This window comes from Sceloporus undulatus, chromosome 5, assembly GCF_019175285.1.
Source record: "Sceloporus undulatus isolate JIND9_A2432 ecotype Alabama chromosome 5, SceUnd_v1.1, whole genome shotgun sequence".
Classification (NCBI taxonomy): domain Eukaryota; kingdom Metazoa; phylum Chordata; class Lepidosauria; order Squamata; family Phrynosomatidae; genus Sceloporus; species Sceloporus undulatus.
Genome location: NC_056526.1, coordinates 163,046,789 through 163,068,072, shown reverse-complemented (window position 1 = coordinate 163,068,072; position 21,284 = coordinate 163,046,789). Strand labels below are relative to the sequence as shown.

General features: G+C 39.0%; 1 protein-coding gene across 10 annotated transcripts in view; it reads left to right on the top strand.

The window, feature by feature from the left end:
• UGT8 (UDP glycosyltransferase 8) overlaps positions 1 to 19,501 on the top strand; it is a 53,693-nt gene extending 34,192 nt beyond the window's left edge. For all 10 annotated transcript variants that reach the window (XM_042466527.1, XM_042466526.1, XM_042466525.1 and 7 more), the window contains 4 exons: positions 13,708 to 13,850; positions 16,010 to 16,086; positions 16,914 to 17,133; positions 17,305 to 19,501. In XM_042466527.1, the coding sequence (XP_042322461.1) occupies positions 13,708 to 13,850; positions 16,010 to 16,086; positions 16,914 to 17,133; positions 17,305 to 17,668 (804 nt within the window). In that variant the 3' untranslated portion in view covers positions 17,669 to 19,501. The remainder of the gene's footprint in view (positions 1 to 13,707; positions 13,851 to 16,009; positions 16,087 to 16,913; positions 17,134 to 17,304) is intronic.
• The last annotated feature ends 1,783 nt before the right edge of the window (positions 19,502 to 21,284 follow it).

Below are 21,284 nucleotides of genomic sequence, written 5' to 3'. Positions count from 1 at the left end.
GTATTGTGTCCCCCCGCCCCCCTTGGTCACATGTGTTTTATTTTGGTCTCTCTCCCCTTCCTTCTTCATGTGTTAAGTGGTCATTGCATCCTAGTGGAGGAGGAATAGAATCCTTCCTGCCACCCTTCCATCCCCATTCTGCTTGTCAATACTTTTGTATAACTGTTATATTTCCTAGTTCTCACTGTAGTTTCCTGATGAGCCAACACAGTATTACAAAAGTTGTTGTTGTGGAGGAGAAAGCCAATGTAGGGAAGAAACGTGATTTGCTTTGCTTGCTGGAAACAGTTTTACTTTCCATTGGCAATCAGGTTAATACTGAAGCTGTGTTAAGAATTATTATTATTATTATTATTATTATTATTATTAACCTTTATTTATATAGCGCTGTAAATTTACGCAGCGCTGTAATACAATCTTTTAGTTAGACGGTTCCCTGCCCTCAGGCTTACAATCTAAGAAGACACGACACAAAAGGAGAAGGGAGTGGTGGTGGGGAATGGGATCAGGTCCAGCAGTTCTTCTCCACCTCCGAGGCCTGGACCAAGGCAGATGGACTGGAGGAAGGGCTTGGCTTCTTAATGGATGCTTAAAAGGAGGCTTCCTGGGGCAGAGAGGGGCTCACCTCTGGGAATGCTTCTCTAAACAATATAGACTCTAATTCAGTTTTGAAACTGGGTAGAGAAGTGATGAGGTGTGCATGTGGGGGAAGAAGTTTCCAGGAGTAAGGGGCAGCAAGTGAGAAAGGACGAATTCGGGAGGGGGAAGTGGTAGTCCTGCACTGTGACAGGAGACCTTGACTACCAGAGCGGAGGGTGCGAGTAGGAATGTAAGGAGAAAGAAGGTCAGATAAGTAAGGAGGGGCCAATCCATGGAGGGCTTTGAAAGTCAATAACAAAAGCTTGTACCGGATGCGGAAGGGGAAGGGGAGCCAATGAAGGGAGGATAAAAGAGGAGAAACATGGTCAAAGCGGCGAGCGGATGTGGCAATACGGGCAGCTGAATACTGGACAGAGATTAAAGGATGGAGGTGTGAAAGAGGAAGCCCTGTCAGAAGGAGGTTACAATAATCTAGTCGCGAAACCACTAGGGCATGGACCAGAGTCTTGGCAGTAGAGGCTGAGAGGAATGGATGGATCTTGGCAATGTTGTGGAGAAAGAGTCTACAGGCCTTGGCGGTGGCCTGGATCTGGGGAATAAATGACAGAGAAGAGTCAAAAATGAAGCCAAGACTGCGGGCTTGATGAACCGGTTGAATAGAAGTGTCATAGAATCATAGAATCGTAGAGTTGGAAGAGACCACCAGGGCCATCCAGTCCAACCCCCTGCCATGCAGGAAATCCAAATCAAAGCATCCCTGACAGATGGCCATCCAGCCTCTGTTTAAAGACCTCCAAGGAAGGAGACTCTATCACGTTCCGAGGAAGTGCATTCCACTGTCGAACAGCCCTTACTGTCAGGAAGTTCCTCCTAATGTTCAAGTGGAATCTCTTTTCCTGTAGCTTGCATCCATTGTTCCGGGTCCTGTTTTCTGGAGCAGCAGAAAACAAGCTTGCTCCCTCTTCAACATGACATCCTTTCAAATATTTAAACAGGGCTATCATATCGCCTCTTAACCTTCTTTTCTCCAGGCTAAACATCCCCAGCTCCCTAAGTCGTTCCTCATAGGGCATGGTTTCCAGACCCTTCACCATTTTTGTCGCCCTCCTTTGGACACGCTCCAGTTTCTCAATGTCCTTTCTGAATTGTGGCGCCCAGAACTGGACACAATATTCCAGGTGGGGCCTGACCAAAGCAGAATACAGTGGCACTATTACTTCTCTTGATCTAGACACTATACTTCTATTGATGCAGCCTAAAATAGCATTGGCCTTTTTAGCTGCCGCATCACACTGTTCACTCATGTTCAACTTGTGGTCTACTTGGACTCCTAGATCCCTTTCACACGTAGTTTCATTCATTCGTCGACAGAAATAGAAAAGGAATAGTGAAGGGTGGGTTTAGGTGGAAAGACAAGAAGCTCAGTCTTAGACATGTTGAGCTTCAAGCGCCGAAGCCGCATCCACTGAGAGATGGCAGTCAGACAAGAAGAAACTTGCTGTTCAAGCCCCGTCGAAAGGTCAGAGGTGGACAGATACAGCTGAGTGTTGTCGGCGTACAGATGATAGGAGAAACCAAAAGAATTGATGAGTTTACCTAGGGACAGTGTGTATAGAGAGAACAGAAGGGGACCCAAGACAGAGCCCAGGGGAACAGAGGACGAAGTCTGACCACCCGTGACCACTGCAAAAGATCTGTCTGACAAGTAAGATTTAAACCAGTCGAGAGCAGAGTCGGAGAACCCAAGGTCAGAAAGTAAATCAACCAGGAGACAGTGATCAACAGTGTCAAAGGCTGCAGACAAATCAAGAAGAATGAGAATAGAGTAGAGGCCGTTTGCCTTGGCCCGCAAGAGATTGTTTGAGATCTTGGTGAGGGTTGTCTCTGTAGAGTGCTGTGGGCGGAAGCCAGGCTGGAAAAGGTCCAGGATGGAGTTGGCTTCAAGATACTTAATACAGCGAGAATAAACGACCCGTTCTAGGACCTTAGAAAGAAAAGGAAGAAGAGAAATTGGACGATAGCTAGACAAAGAAGAGGGGTCGAGAGAGGGTTTCTTCAGAATTGGGGAAACGAGAGCATGTTTGAAGTCAGAAGGGAAGGAACCCATAGAGAGAGAGATTAAAGATATAGAGGAGTGAGGGCAGAAGGGGCTATAGAGATTAGGAGATGGGAGAGAATAGGATCAAGAGAACAGGTAGTAGGTTTGGAAGAATTTAGCAGGTTAGAGAGTTCATCCAGAGAAACAGGGGGAAACCCAGAGAGTTTATTACTAGAAGGTACCAGGAGGTTAGTGGTAGGGGGCAAGTTGGGAGGAACTATTTCAGATCGAATAGTAGTGACTTTTGTGATGAAGTAGTTGGCGAAGTCAGTGGGGGAAAATGATGAGAAGACAGGAGGAGAGGAAGGTTTTAGTAGTGTGTTGAAGCAGGAGAACAAACGCTGTGGACGCCTCTCATTAGCGCATATCAGCGATTTAAAATAGTTCTGTTTTGCCATAGAGAGAGCATGTGAGAAAGATAAAAGGATGAATTTATAATGAATAAAATCGGCTGGTTCTCTAGACTTTTTCCAAAGACGTTCGGCCGCTCGAGAGCAGGACCGGAGGAACCTGATAGTGGGAGTGAGCCAGGGCTGAGGCCTAGTCATAGGGGAAGACATGCGTACAGATACAGGAGCAAAGCTGTCGAGAGTTGAAGAAAGAGTGGAATTAAATAAAGAATTTCCAATCCTTTTCCTAAGAACTGCTTAAGATATCTTTTCTGAAGTTTCAGTCCTCCTTGTAATGTTACAGATGCAGATATATTACAATTATAATTTTAAAAAGAAGGAAAAGAGACAACAGAGAGTTAGAGTGCTGCAAAAGGTTTAGGGCTCTCATACCCAATACGTAATTATATACCTAGTGAAAATGTAACAGGGCTCTAGTTGTATGTTGCAGACAGTTGGTCATGTGATGATTTCACATATAAGGAAAAACAGTTGTGCAGTGAATAGGTATGACCTGCATGCATTTTACATTCTTTTATTTTAAGCTGATTCATACAGAGAAACAGATGGAATATAGGCAAGTAGTAGGCAAAGGTGAAATTTGAATCCTCTTGGACGATGGTAGTAAAAGTTTTGTTCTTGTTTTCTGTGGGTCTGCTTGTTCCTCTGGTGGCCAGAGATGAAGACCCTGGGGGCCAAATTCTATAGATGCCCTTCCCAACTTCAATTTACTACCATTGATTGTGTAGATTTCACCCCCTCCCCATTCTGAAAGGCTAAAGTGCCATTCCTAAGGTTTAGTTTTGTAAGAACTTTAAATTAAAGCATTCCGGCATTTTTGGTCTTGTCCCTGGTTTCATCTATTACTTTGCTGTGGTCCCAAGGATTTTTCAAATATTGAATTTGGCTCTTAGATTGAAAAGGGTTCCTCACCTTTGTCATAAAGGAAACATCTTTTTCCTTATCTTTTTAAAGGTGAGTTCTTTAAATTGTCTATAAGGAATACTGTTATGTAATGTTTCTATTGAATAATAGATGTATTTCATCTGTGCACAAAATACTATTTTTGTTTTTTAGCATCCCAAATATTTTGAGTTATACAGTAACAGCATTGCCAGAGCTATATATTAACAACATTACTAGGATCCCCCACCCCCAAAACACACTGTAATTAAAAGTCATGGTTTCTATTTATTTATATCTTTCCTGACACCTGTTTTCATTATTAATCACTGTAATTAAACATGAAGTATTTAGGAAGATGGCTAAGTTATACCCCTTCAGTAAAATTGCACCTAAATAATATGGCAATAGTGAGAAAACCAGCTCTTCATAATTTTTTTAAATGCTCTGTGCCATAGATTTGGGCTTTTTCTGGTTGAAATAAATGTGTTCTTTCTGCTAACAGGAAAAATATTGGGAAGGTGATCCTTCTGAGAGTTTGGTGTAATATCTTCTGCCTTTGCACCATTTTGGCACCACTGCTCCATCACTATGCTATATGGGTTAACAATGTGACTTAAGTTATTACTGTCCCTCACAGATTTTGTAATGTAGGTGAAATATGTTGAGTCTCTTATATGAGGCAACAATCATTTATAGCAATGGTTAACCTGTGGTCTGTGGACCACAAAGTTGAGGTGGGGTCATGATGTCCTCATAGGAGTCCTCAAAGGATCGAAGACTGCTCAGCCCTCCTCCTCCCTGCAGTGGATTGGCCAGGTAACAGGACTCAAAGCAAAAGCAGTCTGGCTGGCTGGGCCTGCACATTGCCTGTCATGTGGCTGCTCCCTCGTGGGGAGGATGTGAGCTGAGCAACTATGTGCCTCTGCAGTCTGTCTGCTGGTGCAGTTGGGGTGCTGCTGGCACCCAACAACCCGTTCTGGATGTGAAAGTTTTCTGGTCAGGCCAGGAAAAGGGGACGGCAGTGGCAGCCATAGACTCCAACCTTTCACCAGAGGGAAATGCAGGTCATAGCAGTGGAAGGGAAGGAAGGACAAGGCAAGCAGCAGTGTGACAGGCAGGAACTTTCAGAGCATCGGGCCAGGTGGAGCACTGTGCCCCCCATCCACTTAGGTTGCCACTATTGCCCTCTGGTTCCCTAGTTAACCAAGAAAAGGGAGAAAGAGAACTGGGAGGGAGGGAGGGACATCTCTGGGTTTTTACCATCCCCCAATTCATGGTTCTTTGCAAATTCATATTGTTTGTGCGCTCTCCCTTTTGAGTTGGTTTTACTACTGTGAAAAAGATATCACCACCCACCCCAACTTGGAAAGAAAGAGACAAGTGTCTCTGGAGCATGATATGGCCCAGCTCTGACCTGCTGAGGGCAGAATTCCACTGCCTGCACCAGCAGTGTGCAAGGTGGGACAGGTGACATGCAGTATACAAAAGACAGGAAAAATATGTCATGACGTGTGTGTGTGTGTGTGTGTGTGTGTGTGAGAGAGAGAGAGAGAGAGAGAGAGAGAGAGAGAGAGAGAGACTGAGCTGGGCCAGAGTTCACAAAGGGCCCAGCTGCCTCTTCCCCTTCTTTCCCCTTCCTATTTTGCATTTCTCAGGGCTTTAAACTTCATGAATATTGGTATTGTACTCTGCTTTGAGTGATACCTCTTTCCTTTCGTCTCTACCTTCAGGCAGAGGGGGGGGGGAGGGAATCTAGTTGCCTCCTTGAGCTCCTGCGGCCAGTGACAGCAACATCCTCCTCTTCCTTCCTCTTCCCTTCTCCATGCAAGGCCTGAAGTGAACCTTGGGGAGAATCTCCCTGCCACTCCATCTATGCTTTATGGAGAGGTGGGAGGCAACTAAAACTGGACCCCTCCCTCCTCTGGTGGTTTCCATTCCAGGGAGCTGTGGAATAGTTGCCGTCCTGGGTGTGTGTGTGAGAGAGAGACATCAACCCTAGTGGTGCTAGGTCATATATGTAAGGATGATTGGTATTAGATGCTCTTGGTATATGCCATTGTGTATACCACAAATGAGGAAGGTACAGCATACGGACCACACTCGACCCTCAGATCTGTTTTTTGTGGCTTCTGGGTACTGTCCTGTTGGGTAATGTCCTTTCCTGGACATAAACAGCCCAGTGAGAGCTGAAAACATGGTAAGATTGCCCCATTACTCTGTAGGGGCTCCAGGAAGAAAATCTGGTTGAAAAAACATTCAGACATGAGAAGTGATAGGGTAGCCCAGCAAGGTCCGCTGTATGCCCCCTCCCCCATGTGGTTTCCTGATGCCCTTGCTATGTATATGAATTTTTGAAATACATAATGAAATATTGAAAATGTGTGAAGAAGCCATAAGGTTGTTGCTAGTGGACAATTAAGAAGATCTTGTGTAATGTTAGTCTGGAGGAGCTTGAACCTTAATTTAGATCTAGCTTTCATGAACAAAAACATAGTTTAAATAAACACACTCTATCTTAGTTTAGGCATAAGGACAATTCAAAGTTAATTGCAAATAAAAGCAAATGTTTTCACTTTCCTCTTCCTGGTCACACTGAAAGAAAACAGAGGAGTGGGAGTGCATGAAACCAAGGCTCATTCATGTAGAACTAATCTGTAACTTGGTGTTATGTTCAAACATAGGCATTACATAGGAGCTCTACGTGAGAACAAAAAGAGTGTCTTACTGAATCATACGAAGTAGTCCCTTCTCCAGTATTATTTGAAGAAAAAAATCTCAGTAATTTGTAAAGGATGAGGTTATCCACTGGAAATGAGACAGTGGTCCATAGATAGAGTACAGCCAAAGCCGCTACTGAATCAGGCCACTGGTCTACCATACTTTTATATATGCTGATTGTCAGTGATTCTTCGGTGTTGTTAGAAGGTTTTTCGCAGCCTTATGTGGAAAAGCCAGGCATTGAAACAGACCTTTTGCTTGCAAAACATGTTCAGCTGATAAGTTATCCTTGCCCCACCTTGCATAAGGCATTTTGTTAGGCATGCTACAGGTTAAAATTGAGTAATACTGTTTTAAAGGTCATGTGTATATCAGCTTCATTTTATTTGTATTTTGATAATGCAGTTGTAATGATTTATTAAATTATTGTTTATATCACAAACCATAGTTTAACAATGTACAGTTTATTCATTCTTTGTCCTAAAGGACCTCCATCACTTTTAAGGAAGTAGTCCTGAAGATAATTTTTGTATAATTTTTGATATTATACTAAAGACAGTACAGAACAGAAATTTTCTCATATAAGTATTTTAACTGGTAGTAAAAAATTTATTAAGATATAAAATTGCCACATATAAGATATGATTGGGGAAGGCAGAATATCGTAAGATATGATAGGGGAAGGTAGAATAATCACCCAGATGCAAAAATGTCCACACAAGGCAACAGGATGTTAAGGAGATTTTAGCACTTGATGTGCTGGGTTTCTCTAGAGCTACATTTTCCAGTCTGTGCTCCTTGGAATCCTTAGGGCTCAGCAAGTCAAGGTTTGGAACCGCTGGGGTTGGGGACCCCAATGGTTCCAAACCTGTGCACCGTGGGGTTCTTAGGGCTTCATGAGTCAAAAAGGTTGGAACCCCTGCTTCAGAGGGTTTTTTAAAAAAAAAAAATCGTTAAGGGCAATTCAAATGTATGTTTTCTATCCTGAGCTCTGGAAATGGTTCATGATCAGTTGTTGAGCTAAATTGGTCCTAATTTATACAAATTCCTCGTTTTGTCATTTTTGGTTATGATATGAAATTTTGAAATATTTCAGAAGCCGCCCTGAGAGCCATTAGGGCTGAAGGGCGGGATATAAATACCTAAATAAATAAATAAAATAAGATGTCTGCTTTGAATAGGTAATGTAAGATGTTTGTGAGTGAATACTTCATCTAAATTTACTAAACACTGCATTCTAGGATTTCTTTGTTCAGACAGTGTTTTCTGATAATTTATTTTCATAATTGCTCAATTGAGTGGTGCTTTGGGACACAGAATAGCAGGGCTGGCTTTCTCTAGGTCTTCTTGTTTCCTCTAGTAAGTGTGGTAATAAGGGCTATACTAATACATGGCCATTGCCACTAAGTATAGGTAAGGAATTGAAAGCATGTAGCCAAGCAGCAAAGAGGAGACAAACTAAAAGATGGTCAACTGTTTATTAGTGTTTAAAAAGCCCAACACATTTCGGCCACACTAGGCCTTCCTCAGGGGCTGAAAACAAATATAAATACACTTAAGACATATTATATAAAAAGATAGGACAATACTCATCAACACTGCCACGAAGTGACACATGAAGGAAGTGGAGAATAAAAGAGTAGCACGTCTCTCTCTCTTTTTTCCCATTCTTCCTATATCCTGTGGAATCAGTGGAGGCTATTCTATTCTGTATGTGGCAGATACTGCTACTTCTGGCAGGTATTGTTTGTGCATTGAGTGGGCCTGGGGCCAGGAATACTTAGTACAAGCTCTGTGTTAGTCTATCATGGATATGCTTACTGCATGCTTAAAACATCCCCCCTTTTTAGACATATGGCTAGAATTTTGACATATTAGTGGTCATGGAGGAGATCTGATAGGACGTTTTCAAATGAATTCTGTGCTGCATACCAGCTTAATGGAAGTATTTGCTCCTTTTCTCAACCATAATGGTTCTACCCTTAAAAGTGGTATATCTTTGTAACATTTTGGTTATGGGACCAGGATGTTATTACCATGCTGGGATCTTGATATTCATGTTTTGATATTCTGTTGATATGGGTACATGGATATGAACTAAAATTACGTTTGGTATGTTCTCATCCAATTTAAAAATTCGGTTAGATAAATCTATTGATTGATTAAAAATAAATTGGAAATACCTACATGTAAAACATGTATCAGTTAAAAATGCATAATTTTAGGATCTTGTAATTTTTAATAAATCTAGACAGGCATATATAATTGGAAATATATTTAAACTGTAGCCATCTTTTCCCAAAAAGGTGGTAGCATTAATAAATTTCATTTTATCCACTACCGTTGGTATTTTACTGTGTATTTTCCAAATTAGATATCCATGCCTCTTTTTCTATGTATGATGGTCCCAAAGTATTGGGAAATAGTCATTGATTCTTCTACATATTTAATTCCAGCAGCTGAACAAGAAAAGCTTGAGACATTAAAACTCAGTTATGTTTGTGTTTGTGAGCTTTGTTTATCTGAAACAAAGCTTGGTATTAGGCACCACTGGTTACTGCCAGCTGGGTCCTCACACTATATAGTCACAGCTGTGCATTTAACATTTCAGCCTGTGAAGAATAGCTAATTAGAAAACGAAGGAGAACAAAGATGACATAGTAATATAAGTACAATGCCACATCTGTCTGGTATTCATTTATTTTTATTTTTTGATAAATACCAAAATGGCTAAAGCAGTAATCCTGACTGTACAGAGAACTTCAGAAAAACCTATTCACATACTTAATATTTTCTTTCCTACTTTCCAATCTCACATAGGGTTAACTTCAGTTCATATTTTTTCATTTAATGTCCTTGTAAAAAATTATCCTGTTACACTGGAACGTTGGTGGTGGTGTTGCTGTGGTGGTTGTTTTTAGAAAATGTGTAGCTGACATTTAGATTTAAAACATGGTTATTCTGATACTTGGAGGAAAGATATATGTAGGTACCTCATAAATTTTCTTTCTGTTGTATCAGTGCAGTGTTCTGATCCAAACTGCAAGGTCTTATGAAGTGTAATTGTGCCACCATCAATTTGTTTTACCCAGCTATATTAAGCACTCAAGTTAGGTCGGTATGATTTGGATTTCAGAATTACCATATGAACTTTAATTAAAGTGATTTTTGTGGACTTGGAGCCTGCAGTAACATGTATATGCCCCTCTTTGCTCTGACGTCTTTTTAGGACCAATTTGGATTCTTGAGGGCATGGTTTCTGATGGACTGAAAAAATATATAGCATATATAAAAGTGTCACTGCTCCCCCCACAAAAGTGAAGCTAGTAGCAAGAACAGTAGAAAGTGTAAACATAAGAAGCTGAATTCAAAGGCATAGTCGTATTAGTCTGTAGAATAGTCTATAGAGAGATCCTATAGCATCTTTGAGACTAACTAAAGAAAGAAATTGGCAGCATGAGCTTTTGTAGACTAGTCAACACCGACTGCATCTGAGGAAGTAGACTTACATCTACAAAAGCTCATGCTGCCAACTTCTTTAGTTAGTCTCAAAGATGCTACATGATGTCATGACATAAGAAGTTGTCATTATTGTTATTACAATTACAAATCATAGTTAAAAAGTAACAGCATACAAAAATTAAAAAAATCAAATAAACTATTGTAAAATTTGAAACCAGTTAAAATGAAAACAACAGGTAAAAGTCCAGCACATTAAACAGTGGGCCCTTCTTATCCGCAAGGATTACTGTAGGTTCTCCTCACTCACTGAGCCCTGTTGATGGGGAAAATATACAAAAACTGAAGCCCTGTGTGTGATGATGTGTGTGCCTGTGTCAGCATCCATGGATAATCCATGGATTGCTAGCTTGCTGCTGTGGTGAGTCCACTTTACAAGGCCTGTTCCCCCTAAAAAATCAGTTCTCAAAGGTCTATGAAAATAATAAGTTTTTTTACTTGCTTGCAGAAGGATAATAAGGAAGGAAGGTGTCAGTCAAGCCTCTCTGGGAAAGGAGTTCCAGAAGCGGCCACTGAGAAGGCCCTCTGCTGCTATCCTCTCTGGGAATGGTAGAACAGAGAGCAGTTCCAAATAAACAATAGGATCTTTTTGGTCATTCCTCATTGTTTATCCCTGGTACTAGGATCTGATACTGAGAATACTACTACTGTATATGGAGGTTTCATTAAATTATAATGTTGAACAAATATTGGATAGTCTAACTTCCATAGATTTACTGAACCATTTAAAAAGATAGTTTAATTTATTGAAGCCCTTAGGTTAATTATGCCTTTAGGGCAGCCTGGGTCTGAAGGGAAATTATTTTTCTGTTGCTAATGGTTTGGAATTTTATTACCTGTGCTTTATTGCCCTTTGTTCCTGGTCTCCAAATGACCAAGAAGGAGAGTCACCCCTGCCTGCACTGGTATTGGTCAAGACCTATTTAACTTACAACAGAAGTGGGACAAAATGTAGGCCTGTGTCTCTAACGTCATCACTTTTCTTCATCTTAACATCTTTGCCTGATAAAGAAGCCAGCGAAGCTTTGAACTCTTACATAATGTATTTTCTGCACTTGGGTTGACAAATAAAAGTATCACTCTTCTATGGATTTTATTTTTTGTTTTATTTCCTGTTCCTGTTTATCTGCCATCCCAGTGGTTGTATCTTTGTAGTCTTTGCAGGATGATTAAGATATTATTAAGATGGTTTTAGACAGGCAGGGTCTACGGGTGAATACAATTACAATAGCTTCAGGAAGAATATATTTCTGATTCTTTTTCCGTAGCCTCATTTCCTTCACAGTCATATATATTGTATGTTTGTGGATAGATCCAAGCCACTTTTATTGTTGTCAAGTCAAAATGAGAATTTAAACGTGTACTGTCTAAACTTCATCCAGGAAGCTACATCTTTGGTTGAAAGCCTCTGTTTTTTTCTTTGATAAATTCCACTCAGCATATGAAACAGAACCCTCTTCATGTATAACCCACCTCTTAGGATATAAATCTAAATTCACCAGTGATCAAATACGTACATGTCTTTTCAAAATTTCCTTCATATGTCTGCTCCAGTTCAAAATTCCATTTGTCCCATGCAACGTGAGATATTTTCTTTCTGCCATTAGCCCAATGTCACCAGATAATCTGTGTGGAAGCATTATCTTGTAGCTAACATATTGTCTGCTTTTATTTAAAAATCTATGATAATTATATTCATACTGTACTTTAAGTTTTGAGAATTTTAAAGTGATAATGTTGGTGTATAATTTGAACATCCAGCAGTCAAATCCAAAATGCATTTCTGTAGTTGTATAGTTGCTGCCACATTTATGAGAAGAGTATTGAGGACCTTTGTTGAGAGATCTTGTAGTACCTTTGAGACTAGCTGAAAGACAGAAGTTGGCAGCATGAGCTTTCGTAGACTTAAGTCTACTTCCTCAGATGCAAGTAGACTTAAGTCTATGAAAGCTCATTCTGCCAACTTCTTTCTTTCAGCTAGTCTCAAAGCTGCTACAAAATCTCTCTACATACTGATTCTACAGACTAACACAGTTGTATTTTTGAGGACCTTTGTTGTTTGTTAATTACTGCTTACCTCTTTTTAGTGACTTTTGATTTAGTATGGAAGATACTAGAAGTAGGTAACCTATGTCTTCTGTCCTATTGTCTTGGCCATCTCTTCCTGTTAATCTCTTTACATCTTCAATCAAATGACTGAAACACATTGGAGATTCGTAGATGTTCTGTCTATCCCATAGCATTTTCTGTTAGCTCTTGGTACAGCCAGAGACTTTGAATACCAATTCTCACTGTTGTTTTATTTTAACTTAATATAAAATTAGAAAGAACAGAAACAAGATCAGAGACTTTGCAATCAGTCTGAGTGCACCCTATATTGAACTGAGCTAAGCTGCATCTATACTTGTGACATTGAAATCTTGCAACCAAATGGTATGCCTGACTATGGCTTTGGTTGGTGCTATGAGGCCAGGAATCATCTTGGAATGTTCCAAGTGGACAGTTTATTCCAAGGTAGCATGAAATTAAACTGAGTCCTTCCAGTCCAATGCCCCGAACTTTTTTCCTCTGGCTTGAAAAGTGTGAATTGTGAAATGGTCCCTCCTCTAATCTAGCAAAGAGAAGATATATTTGTGGGATTGAAGAAAGATGCCTGTAGAAGGGCTAGCTGTGGATGGCAGTATAGTTAGTGCCAAGTGAAACATATAGCTGTGGACTATCTCTAAGATTTTCATTAGTTGTGAAAATTACCTGTGTTCATATGTGATAATTGAGGTATCTTTTACCTTGCACAAAAAAACCCCTACTTGCATTGTTCAAAGCACTGAAAAGTTAAAAATGCTCTGTAACAATTTCCTAAAGTTGGTATTATCACCATATTGCAAACTACAAATAAGAGGCTGAGAGAGTGGCTTGCTGAAAGCTACCTAGTGAATTCATGATATGCTGACAAACATGAAACCAGGGCCTTCCAGGTTATAGTTGATGAGTCTAATTAGTGTGCTGTATCGGCTTACAAGGAAAGCTAACACTACAAAACTTAAGAGCTAAATATCATCATTTATACAGCAAAGAAGGGTAGCCTCCACTATTGCTGCATTTCTCTTGTAATGTTTTCAGTCTTGCAACCATCTTCAACATGAACTTTATTTCCAAATTACTGGCTGCAATCACTGTGGCAAAATTGCTGCTGCTTCTTTCTTACTACATTTTTGAAATCAGGCTATAATAGATGGTGGGAATTACGCATCCTCCAGGTGTTGATTAATTGAAATTCTCATTGTTTTTCACCATTTCCTATGCTGCATTCTAACAACATCTGGAGAGTTCCATTATAATGTCTATAAACACTTTCGTTGATCTGTCTTCAACAAAAAAATTATTGCAATGTGGATTTCCCACTGTTTTCTAATAGAATATTTCTAGTGAAGACGTTTTGTCTGCTAGCTTTGACAGCACGTTTTTTTATTTCCCTAGGATCTCCAAACCTGGGTGGATGGTGCTAATGAAAATGGCTTTGTACTTGTTTCATTTGGAGCAGGAGTGAAATACTTGTCAGAAGAGATAGCAAGCAAATTGGCACATGCTCTGGCAAGACTTCCTCAGAGAGTTATTTGGAGGTAAGTCTAATAGTGCAAGAGTTATTTGTAATAAATTTAAGGCAGAACATGGGAAGTTTTATTTTCCATTAAGGCCCATTAGTCTATGGAAACAGTCAATTTTACTCTGGTGGGAACGGTGGATGGAGCCAGAGGCAAAGGGGGGCAGATCTAGCCACATTTCTTCCTCTGACATATCTTTTCATTCTTTCCGTTAATGTTTCTGACCTTGTGCAGCGTCTTTGAAATAGATCACAAAATCGTGGGCAAAAAGGAAGCATGCTAACCATCCTCTGCCAATCAAGATTTGTTAAAGGGCATTGAAGGTATAGTGGCCTTTTCTGCCTCTTTACCCGCCAGATGGAGCTGGTTCTAAGCTGGAGGAGAATCGAGGAGACTTAAGTCTGCCTACAAGGCATTAGGATCTTCAACTCCTTAGCAACTGTGTGTAAAGAAAAGATATGTAAATTTGCAGTGGTACCCAATATTTCCTCACTTTACTAAGAGCATGTCATGCTCTTATCTGGGGTATAGGAACATGCACCTTACTTACAACTGTGGAGCTAACAGAACATGCCAACAACAGAGGCTTGATGAAATTTGGCTCTGGGTTCGATGTAGACCAGAGGATGCCCACATCTGGTTTAAAGCATGTTCAGCTGTCTGAATCTTGGTAAGAGAGGCAGCCAGAAAATATTTTTCAAAGAGGTACTGATGTTAGTCTCTTGCAGCATAAAAAGGAGGCAGGTAGTAGGAGAAAAAATAAATAAATGTGGCAGCACTTTTAAGATTTACAGGCTTTTATTTTAGTATGAGCTTTCATGGATAGCCAGAAAATATGTGATGTTGGCAATTAGCTATACAAGGAGTACTCTGGCCATGTTATCTACCACCTGCTTTAGTCAGGAAAATTATTCATATCAGTTCAAAATAGATTAAAAGGAAGTAGATCAAGATAACAGTGGTCTAAAACACACTGCAGAAATAATCTGGTTTGAGGCCTTTTTAACTGCTCTGGTGCAGTGCTAGGGAATCCTGGGAATTGTAGTTTATCGGGGCCCCAGAGCTCTCTGACAGAGAAGGCCAAATGTCTCACAAAATTACAGTTCCCAGAATTCTCTAGCACCAAGCCAGGGAAGTTGAAGTGGTCTCAAACTGGATTGTTTCTGCAGTGTGGTTTGGAGCAATATCAAGAAAAAACTATGGAATTCTTCATTTAAATCGCAACATCCTTTTGTATTATCACCACATGCCAGTTTTCTTCCTAAGGAATTAGTTAATGTGTTCTACATTGTGTTTTGGCTTTGTGAAACTTAACTGCTTTACATCCATAATTAGTGTAGTTCATTTCATTACCTTGGTTTTCATATCTTTTCCTAGCACAGCTATATATTGTATATTCTCATATATAAGTCTAGGTAACCTGGGTCAACTTATCCAGGGACAAAGTAAGTATTGTACTTTAACTCATATTGAAATAGAAACCATCCTCTTCTCTGAGTGTAGTGGCAAAAGCTCAGTCTGTCATGAGAGAAGCTAAAAGAAGCACCAACCTCATCTACTCTTTCCACTGTGGCACAACTTCTGGACTTTTTGAATGCCTTGGTGATAAAATAGTGGCCGCAGTGGCTCTTTGTTGCTTTGCTTCAAAGGAGCACCGAGAGAGTAGAAAGGGTCTGTGTTCCTCCCAGGATGTATTACATTTTCAATTTTTGCCACTCTGCTTAGAGAAAGGGATGGTTCTTTTTCTGATAATAATTAATATTGTGACTTAGCTCTTCCTTCATATCCTTTCTGACATGAGAGTGTTTTCTAGACCCTCCCACACTTCTTTGCCTCACACACACATCACACCATTTACTGTTCATCCATCAAGCCTTACGTGTGAACCCAAACAATTATGCCTGCCATAATTTTATAAGTTCTTTGGTATTGTTTTCCTTTCCTTCATCCTTTACATCCTTGGTTACAACCTTTACATGCCCCCAGGTTTTACTCTTGCCTTATCCACAGGTTAACCTTGGCCTTAAATACTGATATGTGAGGTCAGTTTATACACAGGTGTATTGATCATTTTATTATATATTCCTTTGGACAGTAAAAAAACACCTCACAAATTGATAGGTAAATTAATGCCCTCATTAGAATATTGTTTGAAATTGCTTTATCTTGTGTTTTAGGTTTTCAGGAAAAAAACCAAGGAATTTAGGTAACAATACAAAACTCATAGAATGGTTACCACAAAATGACTTGTTAGGTAAGTAGTACTGGAAGTGGAATTTTAGGTTGATATTGTATGATATTAAGCATTATATTCTATTTAATTACTTGGTTCAACAGTGACTGCAAACAATATTACAGCTGAATTCTTAGGCCAGTTGAATCATTGGTTTCCAGTAAGCAGATTTCTGTCACCAATTTCTGTGATAGATTGCATCAAGCAGTTACAGCCTGATTTTGCACCTAAAAACATATGTGAATTATTCACAAATATGAAACAAATGTGAATTATTTGTTGCTATTCTTTTTTTAAGCTTAAGAACCTTAGTAGTGTTGTGTTGTTAAGAAGGCAGACACCCCCTTTTTTGCTATAAAATGTAATGCTGAAATATTTTCTACGTACATCAGCGTAATATTTAACACGATTAATGAATTAGTCTTTAGTGAATGATTAATGAAACACGGACTATATTATTGCTTCTTAGATAGCATTGCAACAGATTACCTTTGTGTTGCATCTAGCTACACCCTTTTCTGGCATCATTAGAGAAACTGAAGTAGCTGATTTGTTATTGCCAACATTTAGAATCAAGGAGACAGATCTTAGACCTCATTTGTAGTTTAAATGCAGGAGGATAAAGGGGTTGGCAAGAAATTGCTTGGTTTCTCTGTTGCCTATAAGCAGTGAGAGGTTTTCGAAATTATCTGCAAGGGAAAGGCAGAAGGAGGCCAATGGGAGATGGGAAAATCATTATTCTAATGTTAAGTTGTATGTGTATTTCTGTTTCTGATATCTAATACTTTTTTGTATTTTATGATAGATGAAAACCTTTCTTCTGTGTACCTCTCTTTTTACTTCTATAGGTCATTCCAATATTAAGGCTTTCCTTAGTCATGGTGGCCTGAACAGCATTTTTGAAACCATGTACCATGGTGTACCTGTGGTGGGAATTCCTCTTTTTGGTGACCATTATGACACCATGACACGAGTGCAAGCCAAAGGCATGGGGATATTACTAAATTGGAAGACACTTACTGAGGACGAATTATATAATGCACTGGTAAAAGTTATTAATGATCCCAGGTAAGATTTTTTTCATTTCCAGACTTTCACTGATATACAAACATAAATTTATAAACTCTGTAGCCATTCATCTAACCATGCCTAACCAACATAAAATAATATTTGATGATGATAAATTATTTGTTGGAATGGTGTAATGTAAAATACCTGTTTTGTTCTACTGCTCCACAGCTACAGACGACAGGCTCAGAAACTATCTGAAATTCATAAAGACCAACCAAGTCATCCTGTTGATCGAACAGTCTACTGGATTAATTACATCCTTCGTCATAATGGAGCACAGCATTTACGTGCTGCTGTTTACACAGTCTCTTTATATCAGTATTTCTTATTGGATATTGCTATTGTTATACTGCTTGGTACTGCCTTATTCTGCTACATTTTGGCCAGGATAGCAAAATTCATCTGCAAGCAAAGCAAACATCTTTGGTCCACTAATGAACAAACTACCATTAATGGACATTATCAAAATGGGATTCCAAACGGCAAGTATAGAAGAAACGGTCACATTAAACATGAAAAAAAGGTGAAATGAGCCAACTACCCAATGTACATTAGCAATGAATCAATTCCATAATTGAATTTTATAGCTGTAACTTAGTCTAACACCTACTTAAAGTAAAACAATAAACAGTTCTAATGCTCCCCTACAGTATGTAATTTTATGCAATTAAATTCTGCAGAACTAAGGAAAATCTTTAGAAAAACAAAGCACAACCTAAAATGCAAAATGTATTTTATTCTTAATACTGATTCAGAAAGGCACTGAAGTTTTTTTAGAAGCCTTAATTCTCCAAAGTATTTCAGTAAGTATATTTATGATTTCCATTAGTGAATCTAAATGTGTGCGTCCCAGATAAAGGCAATGTTTCCTTTTACTTGCAAAAGCTCTTCCCTTTCTCATATTCTCATTGATATTTTAGCAAAGAGATTTTTGTTTTATTTTTCGAAGGTTCAATGTTATCTGACAATGAAGTTAATTGATGTCACTTTTGCGGTGTTGAGTATGGAACAGTAGACAAGTATAAATGCAGCCATAAAAATCATATTCTTACAAGATACTGAAGAATATGATCAAAATACCATACTTTTGATATTCTACTTAATTCTGCCTTTTTCTTCCATTTCTTTAGAGAAAAGGAAATTGCACAAGAATACCGTAAGCTGTAATTTTATATTTATGTATATTTCAGTTTCATTCTTTATCTTTCCCCACATCCATAATTTTTGGCATTTTAAAGATGTTTTATTCTAATAATTAAAAGGGCTGTGTGGATAGAATAGATAGATTTATTTAAAAAAATGAAGCAGATTGAGAGAGAAATCTGTCCTGGGCTCTTTGGAAAAGGATTTTCTTTGTCCCTTGAGCAATGCAGAGTCAAACCATTTTGGAAATTTGTTATAAAGTTGAATGTCGTTGCTATTATATTATTATAATTAAGTCCTGCCCCCAAACCACAGTGGTTTAGAGGTTCACTTAGTTCTGTCTGTGTTCCCTATGAAAGTCTGGGCCACACAATCCATGTTACATAGTTGCCAACATCAATCCTTTGAATCAAATGAGGCTATCCTTTTGGTCAGTTACTGCTGTCTTTGTAGAGGTTTGATATCATGCATGACATTAAACCTAGAAAACGAATTAGAAAATTTACTTCTGCTCACACTCATAGCATCCTTTTATGCACAACACTCTTTCAATCACTGTGATTAATACAGGAGTTTTCTGGTTTTAAACAGAGAATGGGATTCCAGGGCACTGAAAAAAATATTGGGACTGTCCTGATAAACAAGTGTTGGCAACTATGAGTTCATTAATTTCCATGTCATTCTGTTTACAGTACTTGGAATTTGCACTGCACATGTTGTAAGTGTAGACTTTTATTTATTTTCTGTTTCAAATCCCATGTCTGACAGTGGTAGGGGAAAAAGTATAGCGAGTATTGTTTTACTAACATAGGAAGAGTTCTGAAAAACAACAGAATACTAAAATCCTCTTCGTACACAGTGACATGATATTTCATTATTATCCCATCAGGAGCCTCTATCTTATAGCAATAAAGTAGCATTGCAAATAAATTTCTAATATTCGGTACAGGCAATTGTACTGCTTTCCAGATACTTGAAAAAATTGTATTATCAATAAGCCTGTTAGCTTTATCTTTTTACAATCCTATCAGTATGTGGTAACTAAAGGAACTCAAAGAGGCAATGAGTGGTGGGAGAGTGACAGGACCTAGAGTGTATGAATGAGTTGGTTTCAATGTTTTTCGTATTAAAGAAGGTACACAAGCACTGACCGGATGATTAAGAATAATTTAATCTCCACTGTGATACAATTTAAGCAATAAACATGGATTTAATATAGAAACATGTCGTTGGAATCAAATCTTTATTCGAACACACTTGTGTGCTTATGCATCTGCCTACATCCTATATACAGTATGTACAAATATATCTCTTGATTCCCTCTTTGTCTCCCTATTTTTGTTTGTATTCTCTGTTTTGATGCTATCTTACCTGTTCTCTCTTTTCTTTACATAAAAAATTAAGTAGAAGGACATAGAAGAGAAGCAGAATGTCTTGAGGCTTATAGTAGTAGAAAACATATATCTGCCTGTTAATCCTTCACTAATTAATAAAATGGGGATAACTTTTAAAATCGCAAATTCAGTAATTCTTTGTTTCTAGTGCACATATAGCTGTTTCTTTTTCACACTGTGAGCAATTTTGAATAGTATCAGTTGGCAAGATCTTGTGTTAGCAGGCAGGTATGTATCTTGTTGTTACATCTTTGCTGCTATATCTTCCAGTGCTTCTTGCACCAAAAAACTCCCCATATAAATAGTGCCACCCACACAACACAGCCATTTCCATGTTGTCAGAGAGCAGGGGGATGAGGGGAGCTGTGTCAAATTGTTCTTTTGTAGCTGGATGCACTGCAAAAAGCATCTGCAAACACTTTCAAGGGTCCTTGAGTGTTCTCTGCAGATGATGTCTTTGCCATGCAGCCAGTTACCAGAAAATAGGTGGATGCTTCCATGCTCACATCTCTGCTCTCTCACAACATGGAAATGACTGTGCTGCTTATAGGGCAAATGGGACATTTTATTTATTTTATGGTTGGAACAGACCTCAGGCCTGCACAACAGTCATAAAAGTGAATTGTAATGACGTAAATCAAAATTGTGCCACTGTAATTAACTAACAAGGTGTTAGTTAAAATTAGTTGGAAAATAGTACCTTTAGTGATGCTTATTGTATGATGTAACTCCCTACCTGTTACTGTTGTGCTTTCCAAGTGTGGTTAGAGTGGACCTTTGCATTGATGGAGAAAACCCATCAGTAGGGATGTAAAGAATATTCTCCAAAATTCGAAAATTAGGAGAAAAATGGCAATTTCGAACATTTCTATTACAATCTGGAGAGGAGAAATTCTGAATAATTCTCTATCAATGAGTAAGAATATTGAGGCTAGTCATTTCGAAATGAGAGGGAGAGAAGAATCCTTCATCTGACTCTCGATAGTCACTATTTGCATATTTTGTGTAAGAAAAGCTACCATTCATCCTGGAGGCTATTTCTTTTGTTAGGGTGATTTGCTCCAACTTTGCTTAATCACAGCAGCTTTGCTTTGAAAAACAAAAGATAACAAAAGGTGAGGCTTCTGCCCTTTATGCCATGCTCTGACATTCAAGTTCTCACAGAACAGAAGAACTTGAAATCTCAAAACTTATTATCAGGAAAGGTCTTGGCCACCGTTTTTTGGAGTAAGACAGGTATTTTGATGATAAAAAAATGACTAATCACTTTGATGAAATACAGTTACATCACTATGATCTGGAGATTACCTTGCAGTGGAGACATTGATTTGGGTTCTCCAAGGCCAAGAAATTCAAGTACACACACACACACACACACACACACACAATGCAAAATAAATGTAGGTTTGCCTTAGCATCACCTTGAGAGAGCTGGAGAGAGAGGTTTGTCATGTCCTGCCTCTGAGGCTGAGAGACTGTGCCAATTATTATTATTATGATTACATGACCTCTTAGCATCACTATGGGAGAGGTGCAGAGAGAGAGGGCAGGGAAATGTCTCACAATTTGTAAGCTGCTCTGATAGCACCACAGACTGCTGGGAACTGCAGT